The 26,980-nt window shown below is 44.1% G+C and overlaps 1 protein-coding gene across 2 annotated transcripts in view; it reads right to left on the reverse strand.

The window, feature by feature from the left end:
* LCMT2 (leucine carboxyl methyltransferase 2) overlaps positions 1-26,980 on the reverse strand; it is a 49,345-nt gene that overhangs the window by 18,407 nt on the left and 3,958 nt on the right. Inside the window, exons 2-8 of one of the 2 annotated variants that reach the window (XM_073612753.1) lie at positions 26,418-26,542; positions 20,710-20,791; positions 16,084-16,270; positions 15,661-15,817; positions 13,542-13,731; positions 8,416-8,523; positions 669-768 (exon numbers count right to left, since the gene is read on the reverse strand). In XM_073612753.1, the coding sequence (XP_073468854.1) occupies positions 669-768; positions 8,416-8,523; positions 13,542-13,731; positions 15,661-15,817; positions 16,084-16,270; positions 20,710-20,791; positions 26,418-26,542 (949 nt within the window). Of the gene's footprint in view, positions 1-668; positions 769-8,415; positions 8,524-13,541; positions 13,732-15,660; positions 15,818-16,083; positions 16,271-20,709; positions 20,792-25,488; positions 25,595-26,417; positions 26,543-26,980 lie in introns of those variants that run through there. The other variant, XM_073612754.1, reaches the window with a different exon arrangement.

Consider the following 26,980-nt stretch of genomic DNA (forward strand, 5'->3'; position numbering starts at 1 on the left):
AGGACAGGGAACATCACACACAGGGGTCTGGCCAATGACAGATGGGAATCACACATAGGGGTCTGGCCAATGACAGATGGGAATCACACACAGGGGTCCGGCCACTCGCTGATGGGAATCACACACGGGGGTCCGGCCACTCGCTGATGGGAATCACACACGGGGGTCCGGCCACTCGCTGATGGGAATCACACACGGGGGTCCGGCCACTCGCTGATGGGAATCACACACGGGGGTCCGGCCACTCGCTGATGGGAATCACAGACAGGGGTCCAGTAAATGACAGATGGCAATCACACACAGGGGTCTGGCCACTGGCAGAGGAGATTGACACACAGGTGTCTGGCCAATGACAATCATACAAAGGGGTCTGGCCAATGACAGATGGGAATCTCACACAGAGGCCCACCCAATGACAGGTGGGATCACATACAAGGACCCAGCAATTGACAGGACAAGGAGGACACAAAAAAGTCATCCAATCAGAAACAGGACAGATGGGATCATGCACACACACATGCAGAAATTGGAGTTGTGCTTTGTAATGGAGGACACTCAATGTTATAAGCATGAGATCAGTGTATTATGTGAGCATTTACTGTACGGCCAGGAAGTTGGATCAGTTTTCTCTGAGTCTGCTGCCACACTGTTCATACAATCCATTATACCTATGTAAGTATCACAGAGCGGTCGTAGGGCCGTACAGTCCGCTAGAGTTCCTCGAGAGGCCGCCAAGATAAAGTAATGAGAACACTTGAGGTGGAGCTCCTGTGGAAAAATGGAGACAAAGATCACATACTGGATCAGCACCAGAAAGAGAGATGGGGGGTATAACAATCAGTTTGTGGGGATCTAAAAATATCTGAAAAATTATAGAACACAATGCACCAACCTCCCAAGGGGTACCATCCCAGTATACTAGGCACACAGCTGGTACCCCCTGGAAGGCAACTAATATAAGCAACAAGCCTAGTCTTCCCACATAAAGGGGTCACAACTCTTTCTTTTAAAATAAAAAAAAAAAAAAGAAAATGAAACAAACTCCATAAAAACCCCCGTTAGACTTACCGGTAATGGTATTTCCATGAATCTTCCAGGACATCTACTTGAGAGATGATTGGCTCCGCCCTCTACAGGAAACACAAATCAGATACAATTTAAAAGGCCCCTCCCTTTCCTCTGACCCTCAGTTGTTTGAAGATCAAGTAAACCTCCACCAAAAGTGTACCAGGCAGAGGAATAACAGAATATCACTAAAAACACCACCAGCTTAACTAAGGAGACCAGTAAATAAAGAATAGGGTGGGAATATAGACGCTGTCCTGGAAGATTCATGGAAATACCATTACCGGCAAGTCTAACGGGGGTTTTTCCCCCTTCTTCTTCCAGGACAGCTACTTGAGAGGATAAAAAAGATTCCATACCTTAGGGAGGGACGACAGCCTGAAGTACTTTCCTTCCAAAGGAGAGGTCCTGGCTGGAGAGCATCTGGACTCTATAATGCTTGATGAATGCATGAGGAGGAGGACCAGACAGCAGCTCTTCCCATGATGCTCCCGCTCTTCCTGGCCATGATGCGGCCAGAGATCTAGTAGGCTGAGCTCTAATGCCCCGTACACACGGTCGGATTTTCCGACAGAAAATGTGTGATAGGACCTTGTTGTCAGAAATTCCGACCGTGTGTGGGCTCCATCGGACATTTTCCATCGGATTTTCCAACACACAAAGTTTGAGAGCAGGCTATAAAATTTTCCAACAACAAAATCCATTGTCGGAAATTCCGATCGTGTGTACACAAATCCGACACACAAAGTGCCACGCATGCTCAGAATAAATAAAGAGATGAAAGCTATTGGCCACTGCCCCGTTTATAGTCCCGACGTACGTGTTTTACGTCACCGCGTTCAGAACGATCAGATTTTCCGACAGCTTTGTGTGACCGTGTGTATGCAAGACAAGTTTGAGCCAACATCCGTCGTAAAAAATCCTAGGATTTTGTTGTCGGAATGTCTGAACAAAGTCTGACCGTGTGTACGGGGCATAACTCTGGAAAGAGGGGTTTGACCTGACAACCTGTAAGCTACACAAATAGCTTCCCTAATCCATCTGGAAATGGAACCTTTGGAAGCGTTGGACCCCTTTTAGGGGCCACTAAATGAAATTAAGAGTTGGGAGGATTTATTAAACTCACTAGGCACTTCTAAAAAACGTAGAAGACATCTCGTCACAACCAAAAAACGAAATCTTTCCTCCTCTGAATGAATTCCTGGGGGAGGAACAACAACTAGGAAGAACTACCCCCTGGGATTTTAGAAAATTGGACGAGAATAAACGATCAGGACTAATCACTACCCCAAGAAAAAGGCATTTACAAGAGAGGGACTCCAAATCGGAAATCCCTCTCCCAGAAATTATGGCCAGAAGAAAGGTAATCTTTAAAAGTAATCAATTTGAAAGAGGCCTCATCTAACGGTTCAAAGGGAGCTCTGGTAAAAACATTCAAAACCAACGACAGATCCCAGGGGGGGGAAACCATTACACAACTTTGGGTGTATGTCTAGTTCTTACTGAGAAAAATCTTTTAATCAAAGGGTTCTTTCCATGAACAAAGACAGGGCAGCAACCTGAACCCTAAGGGTGCTGACAGAAAGCCCTCTTTCCACCCCTTGCTGTAAGAACGCCAGTATACAGGTGATAGAAAAGGAATCAACTCCTGCTTTCTTCTGCCAGGAAACAAAAAAGTCTTCCAAACTTTCTCATAAATCTTTCTAGTGACTAACTTACGGCTAACTAGAATAGTCTCACTAATTTTAACTGAACACCCCTTTAGTTAAAGGATGCGCCGCTCAGCCTCCAGGCCATTAAACGGTAAGTCTGAGGGATTGGATGGAGTGCTGGCCCTTGACGGAGAAGGTCCCTTTGCTCCGGCAGGGGCCAGGGGGGACCTATCAAAAGTGCTCTCAGTGCGGAGAACCAACTCCTCCTGGGTCCCACATACCTTAGGAGCAGCATTGGAATTGGATGCAGCTGCTGGATCAGCCTGAGCGTGTGGTCCATCTGCAGGGATGTCCTCAGCAGCCATGAGGGAAAACCCTTAGCAGACAGGGAAGGATGCTGTAAACAAGGAGCGCCGATCCCTTGTGCCATGCCGCTAGGCCAAGAGCTTGCCTGTGTGTACCAGCAAAGCTCCCTGTGGCTCTAGCAGCGGTCCCCCAGACAGCTCGTCTTTGCATGGCTACTCGGTGTCCGGAAATGCATCCCGCCACTTTCGGCGCCATTTGGCATGTCACCAGAAGTGCGTCATTCGACGCCATTTTGGTACACCCGGTGAGGGGAACGGACACCAGGAAATCAACTCTCGCCCATCCTCCTCACCTAAGTCCACCCTGGCATGAGTTAATCCAGATCCAAGGACGCTGGGGAGTGAGAGTCGCCGGTTTAAAGTAAAAACAGCAAGTAACCCACAATAAAAAAGAAAAAAGGGAACCGTTTTGGAAAAAGAAAAAATATAGCAGACATAGCCACCACTTAGTCTAGCCATATACCGAAAGAGTGGGTCCGCCAACCACAGTTACCAGAACAATGGAAAAAAAAAAAATGTTTCGGTGTGCACTCCTGGAGGGTCTGGAAACACAAAACAACTGAGGGTCAGAGGAAAGGGAGGGGCCTTTTAAATTGTGTCTGATTTGCGTTTCCTGTAGAGAACGGAGCCAATCATCTCTCAAGTAGCTGTCCTGGAAGATGAAGGGGGAAATAGATCCAACGCAGCCACAACATCAATAGATTGGTAAGCTGTAATATGACATTTTTGTTTCTGGATTTAGATGCATTTTACCAGATAAGCAGGACACAAGGTAGAAAACAAAGCAGCCCACACTGGGAAAATGTGAATTGTCTACACCCCTCCAGCAACAAGAGAGCTCCTTCTGGATACTAAGAGTGTGGAGGAGCCCCACATCATTTAGTCTCAGCTTGGATTTTGGACGTGAAGATGTACCATCTTGGTATAAAGATCTAGCCATGCATTAACACAATTTTTTGCTCATCACCCATTGTGCCAGTTCCTCAGGAGTGAGGCCACCATCACTTTTTGCTCATCACCCATTGTGCCAGTTCCTCACTGAGTGAGGCCCTTACTAGAGTTCTAGACCTTAGAGTTACCAAGAGGTCAGAAATGCTTCTACAGCCAAGAGCTGCAGAGGAAATAACTCTCCCAATGAGGAATAACCCTGGCAGTGTCCTCTTATCTGGTAACTTCACAAGCCCAATTCTCTACACAAGGAACCATATTGAAAACAAAAGGTAAAACACTGAGGCCCTTTGTACATGGAGCCATCTATCTGCAGTGCAGCCGGTAGGGACAGGTGTAGCATCAAACACTACTGCAGGCACACTGTCAAAGCCTGCAGCTGAATGGGGTTAAATGCTTGAATGAGTGGTATCATGTTTAGGGTCCTGAGCATTCAGGAATGGGGTTCCATGACGCAGAAGACCTTCATTTCAAACCCTCATCCCTGAATGCACAGGATCCTAAATGACTGGTACAGCGCTCAGCCCCGTCCAGCTGCAGCCTCCCATAGACTTTGGCAGACTGCAGTGGGGCTGAATGCTGCACTTGTCTGCACTAAAGCTCTGGGAGGGACACACTGCAGATAGATGGACCTGTATGCAAGGGGCCTGAATAAGCTGTTATTTTCTATTTGATCAAATAAAATATCAGTGCAGTGTCTGATGCAACAACCCCAAAATCTCTTGCCAATGCGTTTCACTTAACGGACATCATCAGGGGCCCCATACATTGGTCCTTTTGTTGGAGATGGGCTTGTAAAAGCCACATGGGATCAGAAAATTATTTCGATCACACAGAGATCTACACATTTAATGAGTGTATTGTATTACCATTGGTGGTGGTCTCACTACTTGTGTGGGACTGGCACAATGGGTTATGAGCAAGTGTGTTGCTATGGATATGATGGTGATTTTTTTAAAGCTTAGTTATGTGAATGGTTAGATTTTAGTTTCGAAGATAAGGCTCCCCCCTAATGATATGCAAATTAACCTGTTGGACTGGTTTATGAGCTCAGCACAGGAAGTCAGGCTACAGAATATGATGTATCGGGAAATAGGGGGAGGGGATCAGGACTTTGAACAAGCCATGTGTTTAGACAAAGACACTTGTTCTGGAAGACAAAAGATGGAAGGAATTGTGCTGGAGCAAGGAGCCATGAACAGATTCTATTACCAGAAAACCCACGTTAAGTTAAGTTAAGTTTAGCCGATTAGTATACTTATGCCTCTCACATACATCCTTTTGAGGAGCGAGGGCCACTTTAGCGACTTGGTAACCGGTCACGGGCCACAATGAGCGGAGCGGAGAGATGACAGCTCAGTGTCCACTCTGCATATGCAGAACAGACACGGACACAGCCCGATCTATTCTATGGGCCCGCCCATCTGATCTGCCCAGACAGAAGGGGACAGATCCTCTTCTGTTTTTTTAAGTGGATTGGATTGGAGCTAGGCAGGTGTAAACAGACAAGTCCGTTTACATCTGCCACTCTATAGAGGTGAATGGAGGGCCCGATTGGGTCCACCTGAAAAACAGACAGGACTGATCATGTGAAAGGGGCCTAAGGCTGCTTTCACACTGATGCACTGCGGTTTACCCACACCTCAACTGACCTCAATCTTCACATCTTCTTCAGGATTCCTGCAGGTATCACTGGCCACTGCAGTCCCCCAGGCAGGTATGGCTGGTAGATGCTGCTGGTTGTCCTCCAGGGCTGGTACTGCTGGCTGGTTCCCGACCCACCATCCCTGAGCATCAGTGTGACAGGAGGCGATGTTAGAGGAAGCATGCGGCTACAATAGAGAGCAGAGCTGATGCTTCCTGTATCTCTCCCATCACAGACGGAGTACATTTGGCATCACTCCACCCGTGACAGGAGCCGGCGCTATACAGGAAGCATCGGCGCGGCTTCCTCTAGTGCCGGCTCCGTCCTTCTTGTGGATGGCGGGTTGGGAATCGGCGATCTGGGCTTGCCGACACGCCATCCCAGAGCAGAAGGTGGCGGGCCACATGTGGCAGCCTCTGACATACATGGTCCATGCTCATTTGTTAGGAAGCATAGATATTGTGGGCATGTGTAGATTGTATGCATATGTTGTTATACTTTGCAAGCTATGAATTGTGCATCGTGCAGTTGTATGTGCAGCTTTTTTGTTCAGAAAAGTACAATACTACACTAGAGTTTTAATTACTTCCTTGGCTTATTTCGCAAAGAACTTCAACTCCTTGGCGCCGAGCGCATGCAAATATGCAGTCTTTTGGTGGCTGGGCTTTGGTGCCGAGCGGCCGCATATTTGCGTGCAATAGCACCAATAGAGCTGTGCAGAAAATGCGCTCCTGGCACGGTTACCTGTGGCTAACGGAAAGCTCCTGTCCACATCTTGTGATTGAAAGCTTTCAGATCATGTGACAGCCAATCACGGTGGTAACATGACAATAAGCCCCGCCTCCCGGCATTCTAAACCCCTTAACTACTTGCCGACCAGCCGCCGTCGTTATATGGCGGTAGGTTGGCTCCCCTGCGCGAATCGCGTTAGCTGTACAGCGGCCGCTTTAAGGGGTATAGGGTGCGTTCATGCGCACCATGCGACCCTGGAGCCGATGCGTGTGGGCGGCGGGCCGCGATGTCCACCATCCACCTGCACACCATCCACCCGCGATTGCTCCTCAGAGAGACGGAACGGGGTTCTGTCAATGTAAACAAACCATTCTGACAGGGAAATAGAGAGAGATCTGCTGTTCCTAGTGATCAGGAACAGCGATCTCTCTACTCCCAGTCAATGTAGTCCCCCCACAGTTAGAAACACCTCCCTAGGGAACACTTAACGGGCTTGTAGACCCTCTGGGTTTTTCACATTAATGCATTTCATGCATTAAGGTGAAAAACCTCCTTTAGTGTAGCATCCCCCCAGAGCCCCCCTTTTACTTACCTGAGCCCTGTCTTTCCAGCACCGGGAACAAACACACCGGCTCCAGCCGGGGGTCTCGGGTCCTGATTGTATAGATTGATAGCAGCACAGCCATTGGCTCCCGCTCCTATCAATCAAATCCAATGATGCGGGAGTCAGGGGGGGCGGGGCCGAGTCCTGCTGTCTGTGTCAATGGATGCAGCAGAACTCGGGAGTGCGCCCGCACGAGTGTCCCCAGGGAAACGCTTCCCCGTGGGGGGCACTCGATGTGGGGAGGGGACAGGAGTGCCACGGAGGGACCCCAGAAAAGGAGGATCGTGGGCCACTCTGTGCAAAACCCTTTCACAGAGGCAGCAAGTATAACATGTTCGTTATTTTAAAAAAATAAAAACCGAAGCTTTACAATCACTTTAACCCCTTGATCGTCAGTAATCAGTGGCTATTTTTAGCTCTGATCGCTATATAAACGTCAATGGTCCCAAAATAGTGTCAAAAGTGTCCGATCTGTCTGCCGCAATGTTGCAGCCCCGTTAAAAAAATTGCAGATCACCGCCATTACTAGTAAAAAAAAAAAAAAAAAAAAAGAAATTATTATTAAAAATGCCATAAATCTATCCCCTATTTTGTAGACGCTATAACTTTTGCGCAAACCAAATCTATAGACCCTTATTGCAATTTTTTTTTACCAAAAATATGTAGAAGAATAGATATCGGCCTAAACTGATAAAGAAAAACATGCATTTTTTTTTGGACATTTATTATAGCAAAAAGTAAAAAATATTGTTTTTTTTCTCCAAAATTGTCGCTCTTTTTTTGCTTACAGTGAAAAAAATAAAAACCGCAGGAGGTGATCAAATACCACCAAAAGAAAGCTCTATTTGCAGGGGAAAAAAAAGGATGTAAATTTTGTTTGCATACAACGTCGCACGACCGCGCAATTGTCAGTTAAACCGACGCAGTATCGTATCGCAAACAATGGCCTGGTCATTAAGGGGTGAAATCTTCCGGTCCTCAAGTGGTTAAAGAGCCAGCATGCGCCGGCTCTAAAGGGGTTAAAAGATGTAAGCAAAACAGCAAGAAATTGTGTAAGCACCGTGGAGAGATCCCAATGTGCTATTGGGACTGTAAACCACCCCTTATGGCTGTACAAGCCCATGTTTCTGCCGGGGGTTGTACTAGAAAAAGGAGAAAACATCCTAGATAGAAATAAACTGTTTGGATCAGCAGATGTAGAAATAACACACAGAAATGGATGGGCGGAATTCTCTGCTCTGATAATGAACGCGGTTAAATCAGCACCAGAACGGCAGATAACGCCGCGGTTATCTCCAGCCCCCAGAAAAGAGATCCATCCATAGTAATCCACCTTCTGCAATTATCCACTACCCTTCCTAGAAAAATCACACCCATCTGTCTAATGGACACAAGAAGTCGTACCTCAAACTCATCAAATGGCTCCAGCGATTCGATTCGCATTTTTTCCAGGTCCGGAATGCACAAAGCAGAGAATTCATTCATGTCCAAAACACGACATTTCTCCCAACCCTGTGAGGAGAGGACAGATCAGAAATTTTAAAAAAAGGAGCACAACGAGTGGTCTTCACTTATCCAATATTGTTTACAAAATTTTGCATTAGTCAGGGAAGGTAAAATCTAAACTCAAAGCTGAAATGGTTTATATTTTTATCTATTTATTATAGGTGGTGCATGTTTTGGTCAACAAAAACGCATCCCTCTATTGAAATTAGAGCTGCACGATTCTGGCCAAAATGAGAATCACGATTTTTTTTCTTAGAATAAAAAGATCACGATCCTCGCGGCGTAAAATCTTTCACCCTATACAAAAAAATTGGGCTAACTTTACTGGTTATTTATTTTTAATTCATTAAAGTAATGTTTTCCAAAAAAATTGCATTTGAAAGACCGCTGCGGAAATAAAGTGCGACATAAAATATTGTAACAACCATTTTATTCTCTAGGGTCTCTACTAAAAAAATATATATAATGTTTGGGGGTTCTAAGTAATTTTCTAGCAAAAAAAAAAATAAAGATTTTGACTTGAAACCAACAAACGTCAGAAAAAGTTTTAGTGTTTAAGTGGTTAAACTTTCCTCATTTATACACAAAGTCCATTCCTTTGATAAATTGTTACAATGTTTATACTTAAGTTCCACTGCTAAAGAATGTTGTGATTCTTGGTAGACTGCCCGTATTTTTTTCTTCCTTTCTTTTGATGGCTGTGGCTTCAGAAGGGCAGAGAGAATTCTTTGCATAGACAGAATCGTGAAACACTTTTGTCAAGATCGCAACAGAAAAAAAAAAAAAAAAATTGCGATAACGATTCTTGACAATTAAAGAGGAAGTAAACTCTCCCACTCCAATGCTCCTTTTCATTTAGTCCATTATAATAAGGGCGTGGCTTACACGACGCCGGAAGTGAGGTTTGCGTTCCACCACAGCCCGATCTACAACCAGGAAGTGACTTGTTCCCCTGGACACCGAGCCGGCTGATCTTTTGAATGGTGACACGCAGCCTTCTTTATTCTGCTTGATTGACTGTTTTATATGTACGTATATAGATTGAAGGGTTTTCTTGAAGATTGTGGGTTTTGACTTCAATAAACAGAATTATGCTATGTGCACATTTTTCTTTTTTCTTTACTCATCTGTGTGGAGTTGTGACCCCCCCTGAAAACCCCCCGGAGTGGTATTGAGAGAGAGGTGTTGAGGAGATCTTTTTGCTCTTGGAGGCTTTTATGATTTGCAGATCTGGTGAGTCTGAACCCCTAGGGGGAGAGTGTCAACACAGGGTGAAATTTCATTGACCGGTGGAAGGCGCACACTGGGATACGGCTGTATTGTCACTTATGGACATTCCTCTGACCACTTCACGGACTCTCTACTTCTCTGTCTTATTATGCGTAGTTGGCCGCATGATTTTTTATATAGTTTTGCTCAACATTAGCGCTGTTTTATAGTGTATGTTTACTCCTATAGTTTATGTATGCTATTACGGACATTCCCATTATAATAAGTAATTATCAAACTATAGCCACTGTAATCCAGCCCAAATCACATATTACTTACTGTTTAAAGAAACCTTAAAAAACTTGTTTCCAGGGTTTAGGCAGCACCATCAGTATTGTTTTCTGAGTCCACAGTAGAGTGTATTTCTGCCCTTACATTGAGCACTTCCTGTACTGTTAACCAGGCCTCCTTCTAAATCCAACGTTTCTATGGCAACCCTGCTTCCCTGCTAATAACTGACTGGTTTAATTTCATAGTATTTACTTGTGCCGATAATCTAGTGTTTGCCTGTGTCAGTCTTATCAGCTTCAGCTGATAAGGCTGCAGTAATGCTGTCCGATGCCCTGTTTTACATTCCATGTGATGTCACATGGAGTGTAGTAGGAAGCTCTGAGTGATTATGAAGTCTCCTGGGATTGCAGTGTCCTGCTGTAGGAAGTCCTGACAATAGATAGATAAGTACACAGAGTGTGCCGTAAATCAGGGGAGATCTGGGCATGCTCAGTGACGTCATTCTAAAGAACATAAAGGATTACAACAATACTAAGCAGGTAAGGAGATATCTACAAACAGTGTTCATTAGGGGTTTTTTATGCGGATTTACATGGGACAAAGTTGTGGGGGAGAGTTTACAACCACTTTAATTGTGCAGCTCCAATTGAAATGAATGGAATATACATCAAAAACGCAACGCGCCGGGTTCGAGAACCTCTAAAGTCGCATCAAAGTGCATCATTAGTTGTACTGAAAATCATGTGAAAATCGCATTGGAATAGTGGGAAGTGATAAGGGGGAAAAACGCAATGCAAACATGTTTTTGATGCGTTTTTTCAGTATGAAAGTAGCCAGTGCTTTACACATTGTCAGTCCCTGCCCTCAAGGAGCTTACAATCTATGGTCCCTATCTTAGATACATACACATACTAGGGTCAATGAAAGAGACTGTAAAAGGTAAAATTTGTATTTGCTTTTAAAAACAAAAAACATGTCTATACTACTAACCTTACTTACTTACCTTAATTCTGTTGCACAGAGCAGACCTGGAAGTGAGGGGAGAGAAGAGCTGGAGACATTCACAGCACAACGCAGGATGAAATGGGAGCTCGGGTAAGTAAGGAAACCGGACTACTTAAAGGAAAGCCATGCGAGCACAGAGAGGACATGTCACCTACAGTGCCTTGGAGATCGTGGATGTCTGTAGATGTAGAGATTTTAATGCTAGGGTGCGCGCCGTGATTGGGCACAGCAGGAGCCAATCAGCGGGTTCGGCGGCCAATATGGCCGCCACAACCGCTGATCGTTCACAGGAGAGATGGATCAGCCGTCTGCCTTTGTAAACAAGGCAAACGGTGGATCTGTCAGGAAGGGAAAGAGAGATCTTGCCATTCAGCTAAGCTGAATCACGGATCTCTCCTTTCCTTCAGTGTGACACTGCCCCACACAGTTAGTAAGCACCTCCCTAAGGAACATTTAACCCTTTGATCGCCCCCTAGTGTTTACCCTTTACCTGCCGGTGCCATTTATACAGTGACCAGTGCATTTTGATAGCACTGATCATTGTATTGGTGTCACTGGTCCCCAAAAAGTGTCACTCAGTGTCAGATTTGTACACTACATATTTTTGGTAAAAAAAATTGCAATAAGCGATTATTGATTAGTTTGCGCAAAAGTTATAGCGTTTACAAAATAGGGGATAGTTTAGTTTTATGGCATTTTTATTTTTAAATGGCGGCGATCAGCGATTTTTAATGGTGACTGCGACATTATGGCTGACACATTGGACATTTCTGACACATATTTGGGACCATTGTCATTTATACAGCAATCAGTGCTATACAAATGCACAGATTCCTGTGTAAATGACACTGGCAGTGTAGGGGTTAAGTGTGTCCTAGGGGCGTGTTTCTAACTGTAGGGGGGGGATGGGCTGTGTGTGACACGTCACTGATCTCTGCTCCGATGACAGGGAGCAGAGATCAGTGACAGTGTCACTAGGCGTATCCCCGCGGCGATTGAGTCCGCGGGACCCGTGACGCGACTCACGGAGCTTGCCGTGGGCGCCCGCTGGCCGCCTCCTAAAGAAGAACGTACAGGTACGTGATTCTACCTGTACGAGCCCTTCTGCCGCAGTATATCTGCGTGAGGCGGTCAGCAAGCGGTTAATGAATTAAAAGTCCCTAAATCTATCTGTCTGTAGACGCAATAACTTTTGCACAAACCAATCAATATACGCTTATTGGGATTTTTTTTTTTAACCAAAAATATGTAGCAGAATACATATTGGCCTAAATTGATAAAGAAATGTGTTTTTTTTTTTTTTATTTGTTTTTTGGATATGTATTTAGGCAGAAAGTAAAAAAGTTATTTTTTTCTAAATTGTCGGTCTTTTTTGTTTAAAGCGCAAAAAATATAAAAGCGCAGAGGCGATCAAATACCACCAAAAGAAAGCTCTATTTGTGGGACAAAAAGGACATCAGTTTTATTTGGGTACAGTGTGGCACAACCGCGCAATTGTCAGTCAAAGTGATACTAATGGATTGTTTTTTATTTTTTTTAAACAACAAACATATCATACTTACCTCCACTGTGCAGCTCGTTTTGCACAGAGTGGCCCCGAACATCCATTTCTGGGGTCCCTCGGTGGCTCCTCCCCGCATCAGATAACACCCTTGGAGAACTGCTCTCCCGGGGGGGGGTTACCTTGCGAGCGCGCTCCCGAGTCCAGCATTTGGCGTCCATAGAGGCCGAATGCAGGACTCGGCCCCGCCCCCCGCGTTATTGGATTTGATAGACAGCAGTGGGAGCCAATGGCTGCGCTGCTATTAATCTATCCAATCAAGAGCCGAGAACTTGTAGAGAGAGGGAAGGCGGGGACGTGTCAACAGAAATTTGGGGATCAGGTAAGTGAAATAGGGGGCTGGGGGGCCGATGACTGCAAGGTGTTTTGCATAGGATGCATCAAAGTGGGGTTCCACCCAAAAAAAAAAAAAAAAAAAACTACATGAAAAATCCTTAAAAAAAAAAAAAAAAAAAATAATAATACAAAAAAAAATTTGGATTTTTTTTTTTTACTTACCTCTAAATGCCTGTTGCTAGGTGGTCCCTCGTAGTCTGCCTCTTCCAGTGCCTGGGCTGGTGACATCACTTCCCCCTCGGCACAGGAAGGGCTCAGCTCTGCTTCCTCCTGTCAATCATCTGGGAAAAAACACAAGGGTTTACAACCCCTTTAAAGCGACGCAGTCCCGTATCGCAAAAAATTAGCATGGTCAGGAAGTGGGAAAAACCTTCCAAATCCGAAGTGGTTAAACTACCCTAAACACACAAGTAGAGTAGATCATTTTATTTTCCCAAAGCCCAAGCAGCTTAACGAGCAAAACGGAGAGTTTCTGCATCGCCAATAATTGGAGTACAAAATAAATGTATAAAGTGAGTCCTATGTACAGAAGAGAAGACACTCAGTAGGAAGCACTTGGTGATCCATGGTAGGAACCATAGCAGACAGGAAGGGACGTACATCAATGGCGCACAATTCTGACCTCCTGCAGGAAGCGGCGCTCCTGATCCTCCAGCCGCTGATACGCCGCCACTGACCGCAGCGCAGAGTTCAGCGACACAAAGTGATTCATCATCACCTGACCAAACGGGTCACATGGCGAAAACTGCTCATATAAGACGAAGCGGGAATGAGGAAAGCGTCTTGCTGCCCAGCCAATCACGTCTGTCGATCTGCAGAAAGAACGCAGCAAAACAAAGATCATGTGACAGATGTCAATACTGCCCTTTCCATTATACAATCATTTATTTCTGGTTTCATCATTACTTGACCTAAACACCACATCATGCACTATATCACCAAAAGTATTGGGACGCCTTCCTTTACACACACATGGACTTTAATGGCATCCCAGTCTTAGTCCGTAGGGTTCAATATTGAGTTGGCCCACCCTTTGCAGCTATAAACAGCTTCAACTCTTCTGGAAGGCTGTCCACAAGGTTTAGGAGTGTGTCTATGGGAATGTTTGACCATTCTTCCAGAAGTGCATTTGTGAGGTCAGGCACTGATGTTGGACGAGAAGGCCTGGCTCGAGGTCTCCAATAAAAAGGTGTTCTATTTGGTTAAGGCAACTCCAGTCCTCAAGGCGCCCCAACAGGTCATGTTTTCAGGATTTCCCTCAGATGAAACAGCTGTGTTAATTACTAAAGCAGTGAAACTGATCAAATCACTTGTGCAAGATAATGAGAAGCCTGAAAACATGACCTGTTAGGGCATCTTGAGGACTGGAGTTGAGAAACACTGGGTTAAGGTCAGGACTCTGTGCAGGCCAGTCAAGTTCCTCCTCCCCAAACTCGCTCATCCATGTCTTTATGGACCTTGCTTTGTGCACTGATCCTAATCATTTGGTGGAGGGGGGATTATGGTGTGGGGTTGTTTTTCAGGGGTTGGGCTTAGCCCCTTAGTTCCAGTGAAGGGAACTCTTAAGGTGTCAGCATACCAAGACATTTAGACTGGAACTGTTTCATTTATTTTATTTTTTTTTTGCATAAAGATTTTATTGTAGTTTTTCCAGAAACTTACATCGTATTATAGCAAAATAGGAAAAAGAGTTCCAGTTGTAACACATCATATAGTTGTATACAGATTACATACACAAAATGTAAACGGAAAAAAGAAATGAGGTGTAATACATTTGCATTACAATCAATGTTCAAAATTGAAGAATAAAGTGGCCTCACTATTGACTTCATAACTGAGTCTACAGTATTCTCTATACTGGCAAGCTACCTGTCTAGAAGTCTATCAGAACCAACTGAGAATGCGGGTTCTTAAAAGCTATTCATGGCAGCACAGACAAAAGAGAACAGATGGAGACGGGGTGGGGGCCAATTTCATAAATTTTTTTATTTCAGGTATTTCACGCTCCCAACTTTGTGGGAACAGTTGGAGGACGGCCCCTTCCTGTTCCAACATGACTGCACACCAGAGCACAAAGCAGGCACTCAAAGTGATGCTTTGGGGCATATCGATGGGGACAAGGGCCTCTTCCCCACAACCCTGGGCGGTGGTTGTGGGGGTCTGTGGGAGGGGGACTTATCAGAATCTGGAAGCCCCTTTTAACAAAAAGGTCCCCCAGATCCAAGTCCCCCCCATGTGAATGAGTAGGGGTACATTGTACCCCTACTCATTCACCAAAATAAAAGTGTAAAAAGAAAATTAAAAAAAAAAAAAAAAAAAAAAAAACACAACCCCCTTGTGATGTCATCGGCCAGGAGCATGCTGGAGATCCTAGTAAAGCTGAGGAAAGGGGAAAGAGGGAAGGGGGAAGGGAGAGGAAAGGGGGAAGGGGGAGGAAAGGGGGAAGGGGGAGGAAAGGGGGAAGGGGGAGGAAAGGGGGAAGGGGGAGGAAAGGGGGAAAGGGGGAAGGGGGAGGAAAGGGGGAAAGGGGGAAGGGGGAGGAAAGGGGGAAGGGGGAGGAAAGGGGGAAGGGGGAGGAAAGGGGGAAGGGGGAGGAAAGGGGGAAGGGGGAGGAAAGGGGGAAGGGGGGTGTGTTGGGATTGCTTGAAAATCCAGCAGCTAGTTAGCTCCTAGAATTGTTTTTACAAGAGAGCCGACTGTAAGGGATGAACAGGGTCTATAGTTTCAGTATCTTCACCTACCTGGTGGGATCCATGTAGCACAGAACTACCTCTGCCAGCACAAGAGTGGGACAATTCCATCTCAACCCAGCACCATCCAACGCAGAATCCAGGGCAGCAATATCACCAATATCCACACCGAGGAGCTTATAATCCTCTGAGAGAAGGACGGAACATCCTGGGGAGTGGAAGAAAGAAAGAGATGCACAATAGACTGAGGACAAGAATAGGCAGATCCACTGAAACTGGAGAAAGAAATCGTGAACAAAAAAGCGAAGTTGTGACCGATGAAAACCCATCACCTTTTTTTTTTTTGCTGCAACGTTTAAACAAGAATTTTGATTGGTTACTATAAGTAATAATTCCACTTTTGTTTCTCTAGTGTAAATGAATCAGTTGCTAAAACATTAAAAGCACAAAAGACATGACGGACACTGTCCTCACCGGAGCCATCGTAGTCGGCCCGATCACCGAGCGCCCTCTTCAGTTCCTCTGACCCTGCGATCACCTGACGTTTCCGCTTCACCACCGCTGGAAAATCCACTTCCCAGAAACAGGCGCTTCCCTCCGCCTCCAGATTCCCGCACATCCGGAAATACAGCGAGTCGAATCCACATCCCAAGGAGAGCACCTGTACAGGTGACAGGGGAGGAGCTGACACCAATACCAAACATCAACAGTTACAGGGAGTGTAGAGACACGGCGTGCATGCGGGATCTACAGGCAGGGGCAATGTAATACCATCGGTTTCTCTTTATAGAGACCTTTAGGGTACTTACACATGGTACTCATATACAAACATCACATACTACAGGCAGAAAGAAAAAAAGTGTGAGGATGGATAGTAATGTACCTTGTAAGTATTTGCAAGTATGCTAATGTACAAATTCTTTTAGATTTTTTTTTTTTTCACAAAGTTTTTATTAAATGAACAGAATAATATAATACAACATAACACTGTAGTGGTCGAACATTCACATTATTAAATCATTGGAAGTGCTTCAAAATTTTACATCTGAACAATAATTTTTGGTAAAATAATCAATATATTTTAAAACAAAAACAGGAAAATGTATTTTATGCATATAATTGTATCAACGAGATCTGAGATCATTTTGTGATCTTTGTATTAGTTGGTTCATACCATTGTACTTGTGCTGAACTTTAATTTTAATTTGCATTAAGTTTTGTAAATCTTAAAAAGGGGAGAAAGAAAAGAAATAAGATAGATAAAAAAAAAAATAAAAAAAAAAGATTAAAAAAAAAAAGTCTAGAGGAAACTATGAACAAAACTACACCCTACCACCAGATTTCTTTTAACCACTTACCAATTATATAACTTACATATACAGTGGTAATATAGCACTACTACACCGAATCACAGACCTAGTACCTGATCCGACACTTCCAGGTAAGGTGCGTGCACGCGCACTGCCATCAGCCCACTCATCGGAGCTGATCTGCAGGTACTGTAGGGACTGCCCTATAGCAATTTTACTGCTACAGGGCGGCCGTGGTGTGCAGGATTCTGTATTATATATATATATATATATATATATATATATATATATATATATATATATATATATATATATATATATATATATATATATATATATATATATATACACACATACACAAACACAAACACACAGTGGGGACGGAGAGCATTCAGACCCCCTTAAATTTTTCATTCTTTGTTATATTGCAGCCATTTGCTAAAATCATTTAAGTTCATTTTTTTCCTCATTAATGTACACACAGCACCCCATATTGACAGAAAAACACAGAATTGTTGACATTTTTGCAGATTTATAAAAACTGAAATATCACATGGTCCTAAGTATTCAGACCCTTTGCTGTGACACTCATATATTTAACTCAGGTGCTGTCCATTTCTTCTGATCATCCTTGAGATGGTTCTACACCTTCATTTGAGTCCAGCTGTGTTTGATTATACTGATTGGACTTGATTAGGAAAGCCACACACCTGTCTATATAAGACCTTACAGCTCACAGTGCATGTCAGAGCAAATGAGAATCATGAGGTCAAAGGAACTGCCTGAAGAGCTCAGAGACAGAACTGTGGCAAGGTACAGATCCGGCCAAGGTTACAAAAAAATTTCTGCTGCACTTAAGGTTCCTAAGAGCAAAGTGGCCTCCATAATCCTTAAATGGAAGACTTTTGGGACGACCAGTACCCTTCCTAGAGCTGGCCGTCCGGCCAAACTGAGCTATCGGGGGAGAAGAGCCTTGGTGAGAGAGGTAAAGAAGAACCCAAAGATCACTGTGGCTGAGCTCCAGAGAGGCAGTCGGGAGATGGGAGAAAGTTGTACAAAGTCCACCAGTCGGGGCTTTATGGCAGAGTGGCCCGACGGAAGCCTCTCCTCAGTGCAAGACACATGAAAGCCTGCATGGAGTTTGCTAAAAAAACACCTGAAGGACTCCAAGATGGTGAGAAATAAGATTCTCTGGTCTGATGAGACAAAGATAGAACTTTCTGACCTTAATTCTAAGCGGTATGTGTGGAGAAAACAAGGCACTGCTCATCACCTGTCCAATACAGTCCCAACAGTGAAGCATGGTGGTGGCCGCATCATGCTGTGGGGGTGTTTTTCAGCTGCAGGGACAGGACTGGTTTCAATCGAGGGAAAGACTAATGCGGCCAAGTACAGGGATATCCTGGACGAAAACCTTCTCCAGAGTGCTCAGGACCTCAGACTGGGCCGAAGGTTTACCTTCCAACAAGACAATGACCCTAAGCACACAGCTAAAATAACGAAGGAGTGGCTTCACAACAACTCTGTGACTGTTCTTGAATGGCCCAGCCAGAGCCCTGACTTAAACCCAATTGAGGATCTCTGGAGAGACCTAAAAATGGCTGTCCACCAACGTTTACCATCCAATCTGACAGAACTGGAGAGGATCTGCAAGGAGGAATGGCAGAGAATCCCCAAATCCAGGTGTGAAAAACTTGTTGCATCTTTCCCAAAAAGACTCATGGCTGTATTAGATCAAAAGGGTGCTTCTACTAAATACTGAGCAAAGGGTCTGAATACTTAGGACCATGTGATATTTCAATGTTTCTTTTTTAATAAATCAGCAAAAATGTCCACAATTCTGTGTTTTTCTGTCAATATGGGGTGCTGTGTGTACATTAATGAGGAAAAAAAATGAACTTAAATGATTTTAGCAAATGGCTGCAATATAGCAAAGAGGGAAAAATTTAAGGGGGTCTGAATACTTTATATTATATATACACACACACACGTGATCTTGTACTTCCGGGTAGGGGGCGCATGCCACCAGAAGCTCACTCCCGCTGTGATTATACACAGTGGGAGCCAATAGGCGAGTACTGTGGACTCGATATCCGCCTGCACCCGCCGATCATTCAGTACAGAGGCAGAACGGCGGTCTGCTTATGTAAACAAGGCAGATCGCTGTTCTGTCAGTAGGGAAGGCTGTGATCCTGTGTTCCTGCAAAGCAGAGACATGGATCCATGTTTTCAACTAGTAAAAGCACCTCCCACACTGTAATAAAAGAAAAAAAAAAAAAAAAAAACACTGGTTAGGCACACAGTTAACCCATTGATCGCCCCTGATGTTAACCCCTTCCTAGCCAGTGTCATGAGTACAGTGACAGTGCATATTATTAGCACTGATCACTGTATTGGTGTCACTGGTCCCCAAAAAGTGTCCGATTGTCCGCCGCGATATCACAGTCCCACTAGGAGTCGCTGATCGCTGCCATTACTAGTAAAAAATTAAAATTCCATAAAAATATCCCATAGTGTGTAGACGCTATAACTTTTGTGCAAACAAATCAATAAACACTTATTGGGATATTTTCTTTACTCGCCTAAATTGATGAAGAAATTGGATTTTTTTCCAATTTTTTTTATTGCATATGTTTTATAGCAAAAAGTAAAATATATTGTTTAGCCACTTGCCAACCAGCTCACGCACATATACTGCGGCAGGTCGTGTGGTGCCGCTCCCTCCGCGGTAGCGTGCCCCTGGGTCGTGCTTCCCCGATGTCCGCCGGCGACCTACAATCGCCTAGTACAGAGGCAGAATGAGGATCTGCCAGTGTAAACAAGCGGATCCCTGTTCTGACATGTCAGAGATCTTCTATTCCTAGTGATCGGGAGCAGCGATCTCTCTCATGTCCCAGTAAGCCCCCCCCTACAATTAGAACGCACCTAGGGAACAAACCTAACCCCTTCCCTGCCAGTGTCATTTTTAGAGCACTGATCAATGTAATGATGTCACTGGTCCCCAAAAAGTGTCATTTGGGGTCAGATTTGTCCACCGCAATGTTGCAGTCCTGCTAAAAAAACCCAGATTGCCATTACCAGTAAAAACAATAAAAAAAAAAAAAAAATTAAAGTCCCTAAATCGATTTCATAGTTTGTAAACGCGATAACATTTGCGCAAACCAAGCAATATACGCCTATTGCAATTTTTTTTTTTTACCAAAAATATGTAGAAGAATATTAGATATTACCCTATATTACCCTATTAGATTGTAAGCTCTTCTGAGCAGGGCCCTCTTAATCCTATTGTATTGTATTGTATTATATTATAACTGTATTGTCTCCCTTTTATATTGTAAAGCGCTGCGTAAACTGTTGGCGCTATATAAATCCTGAATAATAATAATAATAATAATAATAATGAATAAATGTGTTATATATATATATATTTGTTTGTTTGTGTACCTTTATAGGTGTTGTAAATGTATAGGCACATACTATTTTGTAATGTCTTGTACTTTTTAAAAGTTTGCAAATAAAAAAAATAAAAAAATAAAAGAAGACTGACCATATGAAGACGTATTGGGGTGGATTTACTAAAACTGGAGAGTGAAAAATCTGGTGCAGCTCTGCATAGAAACCAATCAGCTTCCAGGTTTATTGTCAAAGCTTCATTGAACAAACTGAAGTTAGAAGCCGATTGGCCACCATGCAGAGCTGCACCAGATTTTACACACTCCAGTTTTAGTAAACCCCCCCCCCCCTCCCCCCATTGCGCTATTGGCTGAAGTTTCCCCCGCAGATCACTCACCTGTCTGTGCGCACAATCCTGGGTGTCTTGGAGAAACTCCCCGATACAGTGACTTATGGCCTGCGAGCGGACACAGTACCCCCTGCAGGACAAAAAGGAAACAGCAGATTACTATAGAGTCTGAACTGAAACAGTCAACCCCACACTCAGCCTCCCCATACCAACAAGACCAGCTTTCCCATTATATTTCCAGATTCTCAACACATTCACACCAATACATGATCATAGGCATGGCATAGGCGATATCTACCCAACTCTCCAATTTTATTACCAGATTTCCATCAGCCTGTGAGTGGACATTACATGACCTGTCCCAGCATTGCATTGGTCATTCAAAGCGATCGCTCAGATTGTGCCCTCTAGAGTACTGTTTGGTTATTACAGTATACACCCTTTCATATTTACTAAATCCCCCCCCCATATGATGTGTGTCAGGCCCATCGCCCACGTTTTATACATGCATTATTTATACGGTAAGGGAAAAAAATGTATTCCATTGCCGATTTTGTACGTTTGCCCACTGAGAAAGAAATGATCAGCCTATAATTCTAATCGTAGGTTTATTTTAACAGTGAGAGACAGAATAACAACAAAAATATCCAGAAAAACTCATTAAAAAAAAAAGTTATAAATTGATTTGCATTTTAATGAGTGAAATAAGTATTTGATCCCCTATCAGCAAGCTTTCTGGCTCCCAGGTGTCTTCTATACAGGTAACGAGCTGAGATTAGGAGCACTCTCTTAAAGGGAGTGCTCCTAATCTCAGCTTGTTACCTGTATAAAAGACACCTGTTCACAGGAGCAATCAATCAGATTCCAATCTCTCCACCATGGCCAAGACCAAAGTGCTGTCCAAGGATGTCAGGGACGAGATTGTAGACCTACACAAGGCTGGAATGGGCTACAAGACCATCGCCAAGCAGCTTGGTGAGAGGGTGACAACAGTTGGTGCGATTATTCCCACATGGAAGAAACACAAAATAACTGTCAATCTCCCTCAGAATGGGGCTCCATGTAAGATCTCACCTCATGGAGTTTCAATGATCATGAGAACGGTGAGGAATCAGCCCAGAACTACAGGAGAATCTTATCAATGATCTCAAGGCAGCTGGGACCATAGTCACCAAGAAAACAATTGGTAACACACTACACCGTGAAGGACTGAAATCCTGCAAGGTACCTCTGTTTAAGAAAGCACATGTACAGGCTGAAGTTTGCTAATGAACATCTGAATGATTCGGAGGAGAACTGGGTGAAAGTGTTGCGGTCAGATGAGACCAAAATCCAGGTCTTTGGCATCAACTCAACTCGCCATGTTTGGAGGAGGAGGAATGCTGCCTATGACCCCAAGAACGCCATCCCCAGCATCATACATGGAGGTGGAAACATTATGCTTTGGGGGTGTTTTTCTGCTAAGGGGACAGGACAACTTCACTGCATCAAAGGGACGATGGACGGGGCCATGTACCATCAAATCTTATGTGAGAACTTCCTTCTCTCAGCCAGGGCATTGAAAATGGGTCATGGATGGGTATTCCAGAAAGACAATGACCCAAAACACACGGCCAAGACAACAAGGGAGTGCCTCAAGAAGAAGCACATTAAGGTCCCGGAGTGGCCTAGCTAGTCTCCAGACCTTAATCCCATAGAAAATACGTGGAGGGAGCTGAAGGTTGAAGTGGCCAAACATCAGCCTCAAAACCTTAATGGTTTGGAGAGGATCTGCAAAGAGGAGTGGGACAAAATCCCTCCTGAGATGTGTGCAAACCTGGTGGCCAAATACAAGAAACGTCTGACCTCTGTGATCGCCAACAAGAGTTTTACTACCAAGTACTAAGTCATGTTTTGCGAAGGGGTCAAATACTTATTTCACTCATTAAAAATACAACATTTTTTGAAATACGTTTTTCTGGATATTTGTGTTGTTATTCTGTTTCTCACTGTTAAAATAAACCGACCATTAAAATTATAGACTGATCATTTCTTTGTCAGTGGGCAAACGTAGAAAATCAGCAGGGGATCAAATACTTTTTTCCCTCACTGTATGCATCTAAAAAAGTTTCCCTGAGAGTGGTTGGTACTTAGAGAGTAATTCCTCCCAGAATTTTCATATGGAATCCTGAAAGCATTTAAAGCTGAACTCCGCGTATTATCTGTATGACACAGTTATATTGGTCCGGCTTGGCACAATAGAAGTATGCATATCTGATCCTTGAGGGTTCCTTGTGGGCAGAACATATTGTATTTTATTCAATGAATACAAGGCATTCTTTGATTGGGTGAGGAGGAGATGATGACATCACCTCTCCACCTCATCCAATCAGAGAATGACTTGTATATATTGAATAGAATACAAGGCATATTTTGAATGGAAGTGGTGAGGAGAAAGCGACCGCCTGTGGTCAGTATGCAGTGGGGAAGCCGCTCAGCACAGGACCTGGAAGATACTGGCGATCAATGTAGTAGAGCGACTACTACAGTGATGGTGAGCGTCCCCAGTGGCCCCCTCAGGTATAAGATATACATACAATGTGACTATACAATAAGGATAATACTGAAAGTTCAGCTTTAAGGTCTCATTCACAAAGGCACTGAGGCACATTGGGGGTTTATTTACTAAAACTGGGGAGTGTAAAATCTGGTGCAGCTCTGCATGGTAGCCAATCAGCTTCTAAATTCAGCTTGTTCAATTAACCCCTTCCCGACCGTCGCACGCCAATATACGTCGGCACAATGGCATACAAGGACGTCCCCTTTAAGATGCGGCATTGGGGGCGTGCGCCCGCCGCGTGCTCCGTGACCGCGGGTCCCACGGACTCGATGTCCGCCGGGTGCCCGCGATCGTGTCACGGATCGGAAGAACGGGAAGATGCCTTTGTAAACAAGGCGTTTCCCTATTCTGCCTAGCAACATGACAGAGATCCACTGCTCCCTGTCATCTGGAGCAGTGATCTCTGTCATGTTGTAGTGAGCCCATCCCCCCCACAGTTAGAATCACTCCCTAGGACACACTTAACCCCTTGATCGCCCCCTAGTGTTTAACCCCTTCCCTGCCAGTGTCATTTACACAGTAATCAGTGCATTTTTATAGCTCTGATCGCTGTATAAATGCCAATGGTCCCAAAATAGTGTCAAAAGTGTCCGCCATAATGTCGCCGTCATAATAAAAATCTCAGATCGCTGCCATTACTAATAATAATAATAAAAAAAAAAAAATGAATAATAAAAATGCCATAAATCTATCCCCTATTTTGTAGACGCTATAACTTTTGCGCAAACCAATCAATATACGCTTATTGCAATTTTTTTTTAGCAAAAATATGTAGAAGAATACGTATCGGCCTAAACTGAGGAAAAATATTGTTTTTTTTTTATATTTTTGGAGGATATTTTTTATAGCAAAAAGTAAAAAATATTGCTTTTTTTTTTTCAAAATTGTCGCTCTTTTTTTGTTTACAGCGCAAAAAATAAAAACCGCAGAAATGATCAAATACCACCAAAAGAAAGCTATATTTGTGGGAAAAAAGGACATCAATTTTCTTTGGGTGCAACGTCGCACAACTGCGCAATTGTCAGCTAAAGCGACGCAGTGCCGAATCGCAAAAAGTGCTCTGGTCAGGAAGGGGGTAAAATCTTCCGGGGCTGAAGTGGTTAAGCGTTGACAAAAAAAAAAAAAAAAAAAAAAACACAACAACCTGGAAGCTGATTGGCTCCCATGTACAGCTGCATCAGATTTTGCACTCTCCAGTTTTAGTACATCAACCCCTCTGTGAGTCTGGGGTCACACAACCACACCCCTATCAAATTTGGATAAGTGGCTGTGCCCATGCAGCCGCTGCATCCTCATACACTTACATGGGGCTCCCTGCATGCAGCACCTGGCGGCTCAGAACCCATAAACGCACAGCCCATTCACGGTCTACGAGCCTCAGCATCCATGCGAAGGAGACCTTAAACCAAATAACTTTCCTGGTTTTTTTTTTTAGGATTTAATCATTCCTAAACATCGACCCCAAGATTAAGCAGCAACAGCATTTAAAAAGAGAAGTATGGGGTTTGGGATTTTTTCCAGCATCATAGTTACCTAGGTGAATGCAGCATCTGTCCCCCTGGCGCCTCTACACTGAGAACTGAGCGATCGAACACCGCCGAACCCTCTGTTCTCACCGCTCTGTGAGCAGAGAGCTGCTGCCTGTCCTCCGCTCTGCTCCCTCCTCGCTCATTGGAGCGCTGAGCTGTGGAGGGGGCGGGGAGCGGCCGGCTCAGGCTCTCAGCGCTTCGCCGAGAGCCTGAGCCGGGTGTCGGATCCCGACTCCCGCTGTCGTAATGACGCGGACCCTGGACTGACATTGGTGACGTCAGCAGAGACAGCGGACTTCAGACCGCTCTCTGCTGAAAACGGGTCACAGGAGTGCAAAACGAATTGCATTCCTATGACCCACAGGAGAAGTACAGCCAAACGAGCCCAGGCCGGACTTCTCCTTTAAATCCACGGTCATTTTCAGCATGCCGATCGGACCTCCTCCTGCTGAGGAAGTCCAATCAGCAGGGAGCATAGGTAATGGTAATTAGAACGTTCTAATTCTAACTCAGCAGGGGGCATGCCGGACCTCTCCGGAGAGACCACTGCTTCTGCAGTAGGATGGATTTGATTTAAATAACAATTTAAATCATGATTTAAATCACTAGTAAAAAGTCTTGATTTACATCACAATTTTTAAAGAGCAACTGTCATCTCTGTCCCGCAGTGGCTCCTCCTCTGACCTGCTGTTGACTCACCGACAGTCCCATTCACTTTAATAGAATGGCTGGTGATGTGGCAGTGACACAACAAGGTGAGGGACGTGGTGGCAGAAGGTGAGTGGATGCCCGCTAACAGGCGCTGCCATGATGGATCTGAAATGACAGGTGCTCTTTAAATGTAAGGACCCATTCTTGCTGGTAGTTAGAATCTTTAATATTTAAAAACAAAATGAAGGTTTCCGATTTAGAATAATAAGCTGTCAGGTTAGTAAAACAGCGATATCAGAATCAATTCAATCATACAGTTTGTAGTGTACATAGATTTGCAAAACAAAGGGATAAAGGAATATTCCTGAACTTTGTTTTATCTCATGGTTACTGTGAAATTGTGTGAATGCATCAATGCAGTGCATGTTATATGTCAGCTTGCAGAGCTTGGATTCATCGAATGAGTTTACCAAAAATATAAATATCGCAGAATATACAGCCTCATGCTACATAACTAAGCTCCATTTCATGCAGAATAAATAAAATTATTAATGTATCTTAAATAGAAAACTATCTTTAGACTTTTACTCCAAAAGCATTTTATTAAAATAAAATTTGATTAAAAAAAAATGAAAAAAAAACCTTTTTTTTTATTTAAAGAAAAAAAAATCATTGATGTATATCCACCCTGTTCTGCAGAGAGAGCAAGTGTCCTTCTCTGTAACACGCTGGCAGGTGACAGGCTTTTCTATTCAGGCTGTGGCTGCTTTCTAAAGGAAATGAACTTGCAAAGCTTTTGTTTTGATGCAGTTGGAATGTATTTAGCTGAAGATTTGGTTGGGCTTTCACCCACATAAAACTACCTCCCAGGATAGAGTCGCCTCCCTTCCCTCCGATCCTCCACCACCCCACCCCCAGGTTACAAAGTAGATTTCTTGTCCGCAGTCACAGGCTGCGGGAGGGTGTTGGCGTCTCACCTGTGGATGAGCGGGGATCTTCTGCTCGTCCGACTGACAAAGAATTTCTGGAATTCATCGGTGAAGTAGCCCATTGATGCCGCCGACACTTTACTGACGGTGCTGAAATCATTCGTGTTCTGGACCTGCCGAAGAATAAAACGTCATCAAGACCTTCCGATTACCAGAGTCACCCCCAAAGACGGAGGTCACATGACCTCTGCCCGGTCCGTGTCTAAGGCCTTGATCACACGGGCTTCAGCGTGATCGGTGGGTACAGCAAACTTTTACGAAGCATTTGTGGGCCTGAACCTAAGAAGTGAAGTTCTAGGGAACATTTAGGAAATTGTGTCTAAACATTGCCCAGAAAAAAAAATTTTAAAAAATCAAAAAAAAAAAAAAAAAAAAAAAAAATCGACCATTTCTTTGGAATTACTCCTGAAAAAATAGAAGTACAGTGGAACCTTGGATTACGAGCATAACCTATTCCAGGAGAATCCAAAGCACTCGCATATCAAAGCGAGTTTCCCCATAGAAGTCAATGGAAACAAAGATAATTAGTTCCGCTTTGACTTCTATTACAT

Source organism: Aquarana catesbeiana, linkage group LG02 (assembly GCF_042186555.1).
Source record: "Aquarana catesbeiana isolate 2022-GZ linkage group LG02, ASM4218655v1, whole genome shotgun sequence".
Classification (NCBI taxonomy): domain Eukaryota; kingdom Metazoa; phylum Chordata; class Amphibia; order Anura; family Ranidae; genus Aquarana; species Aquarana catesbeiana.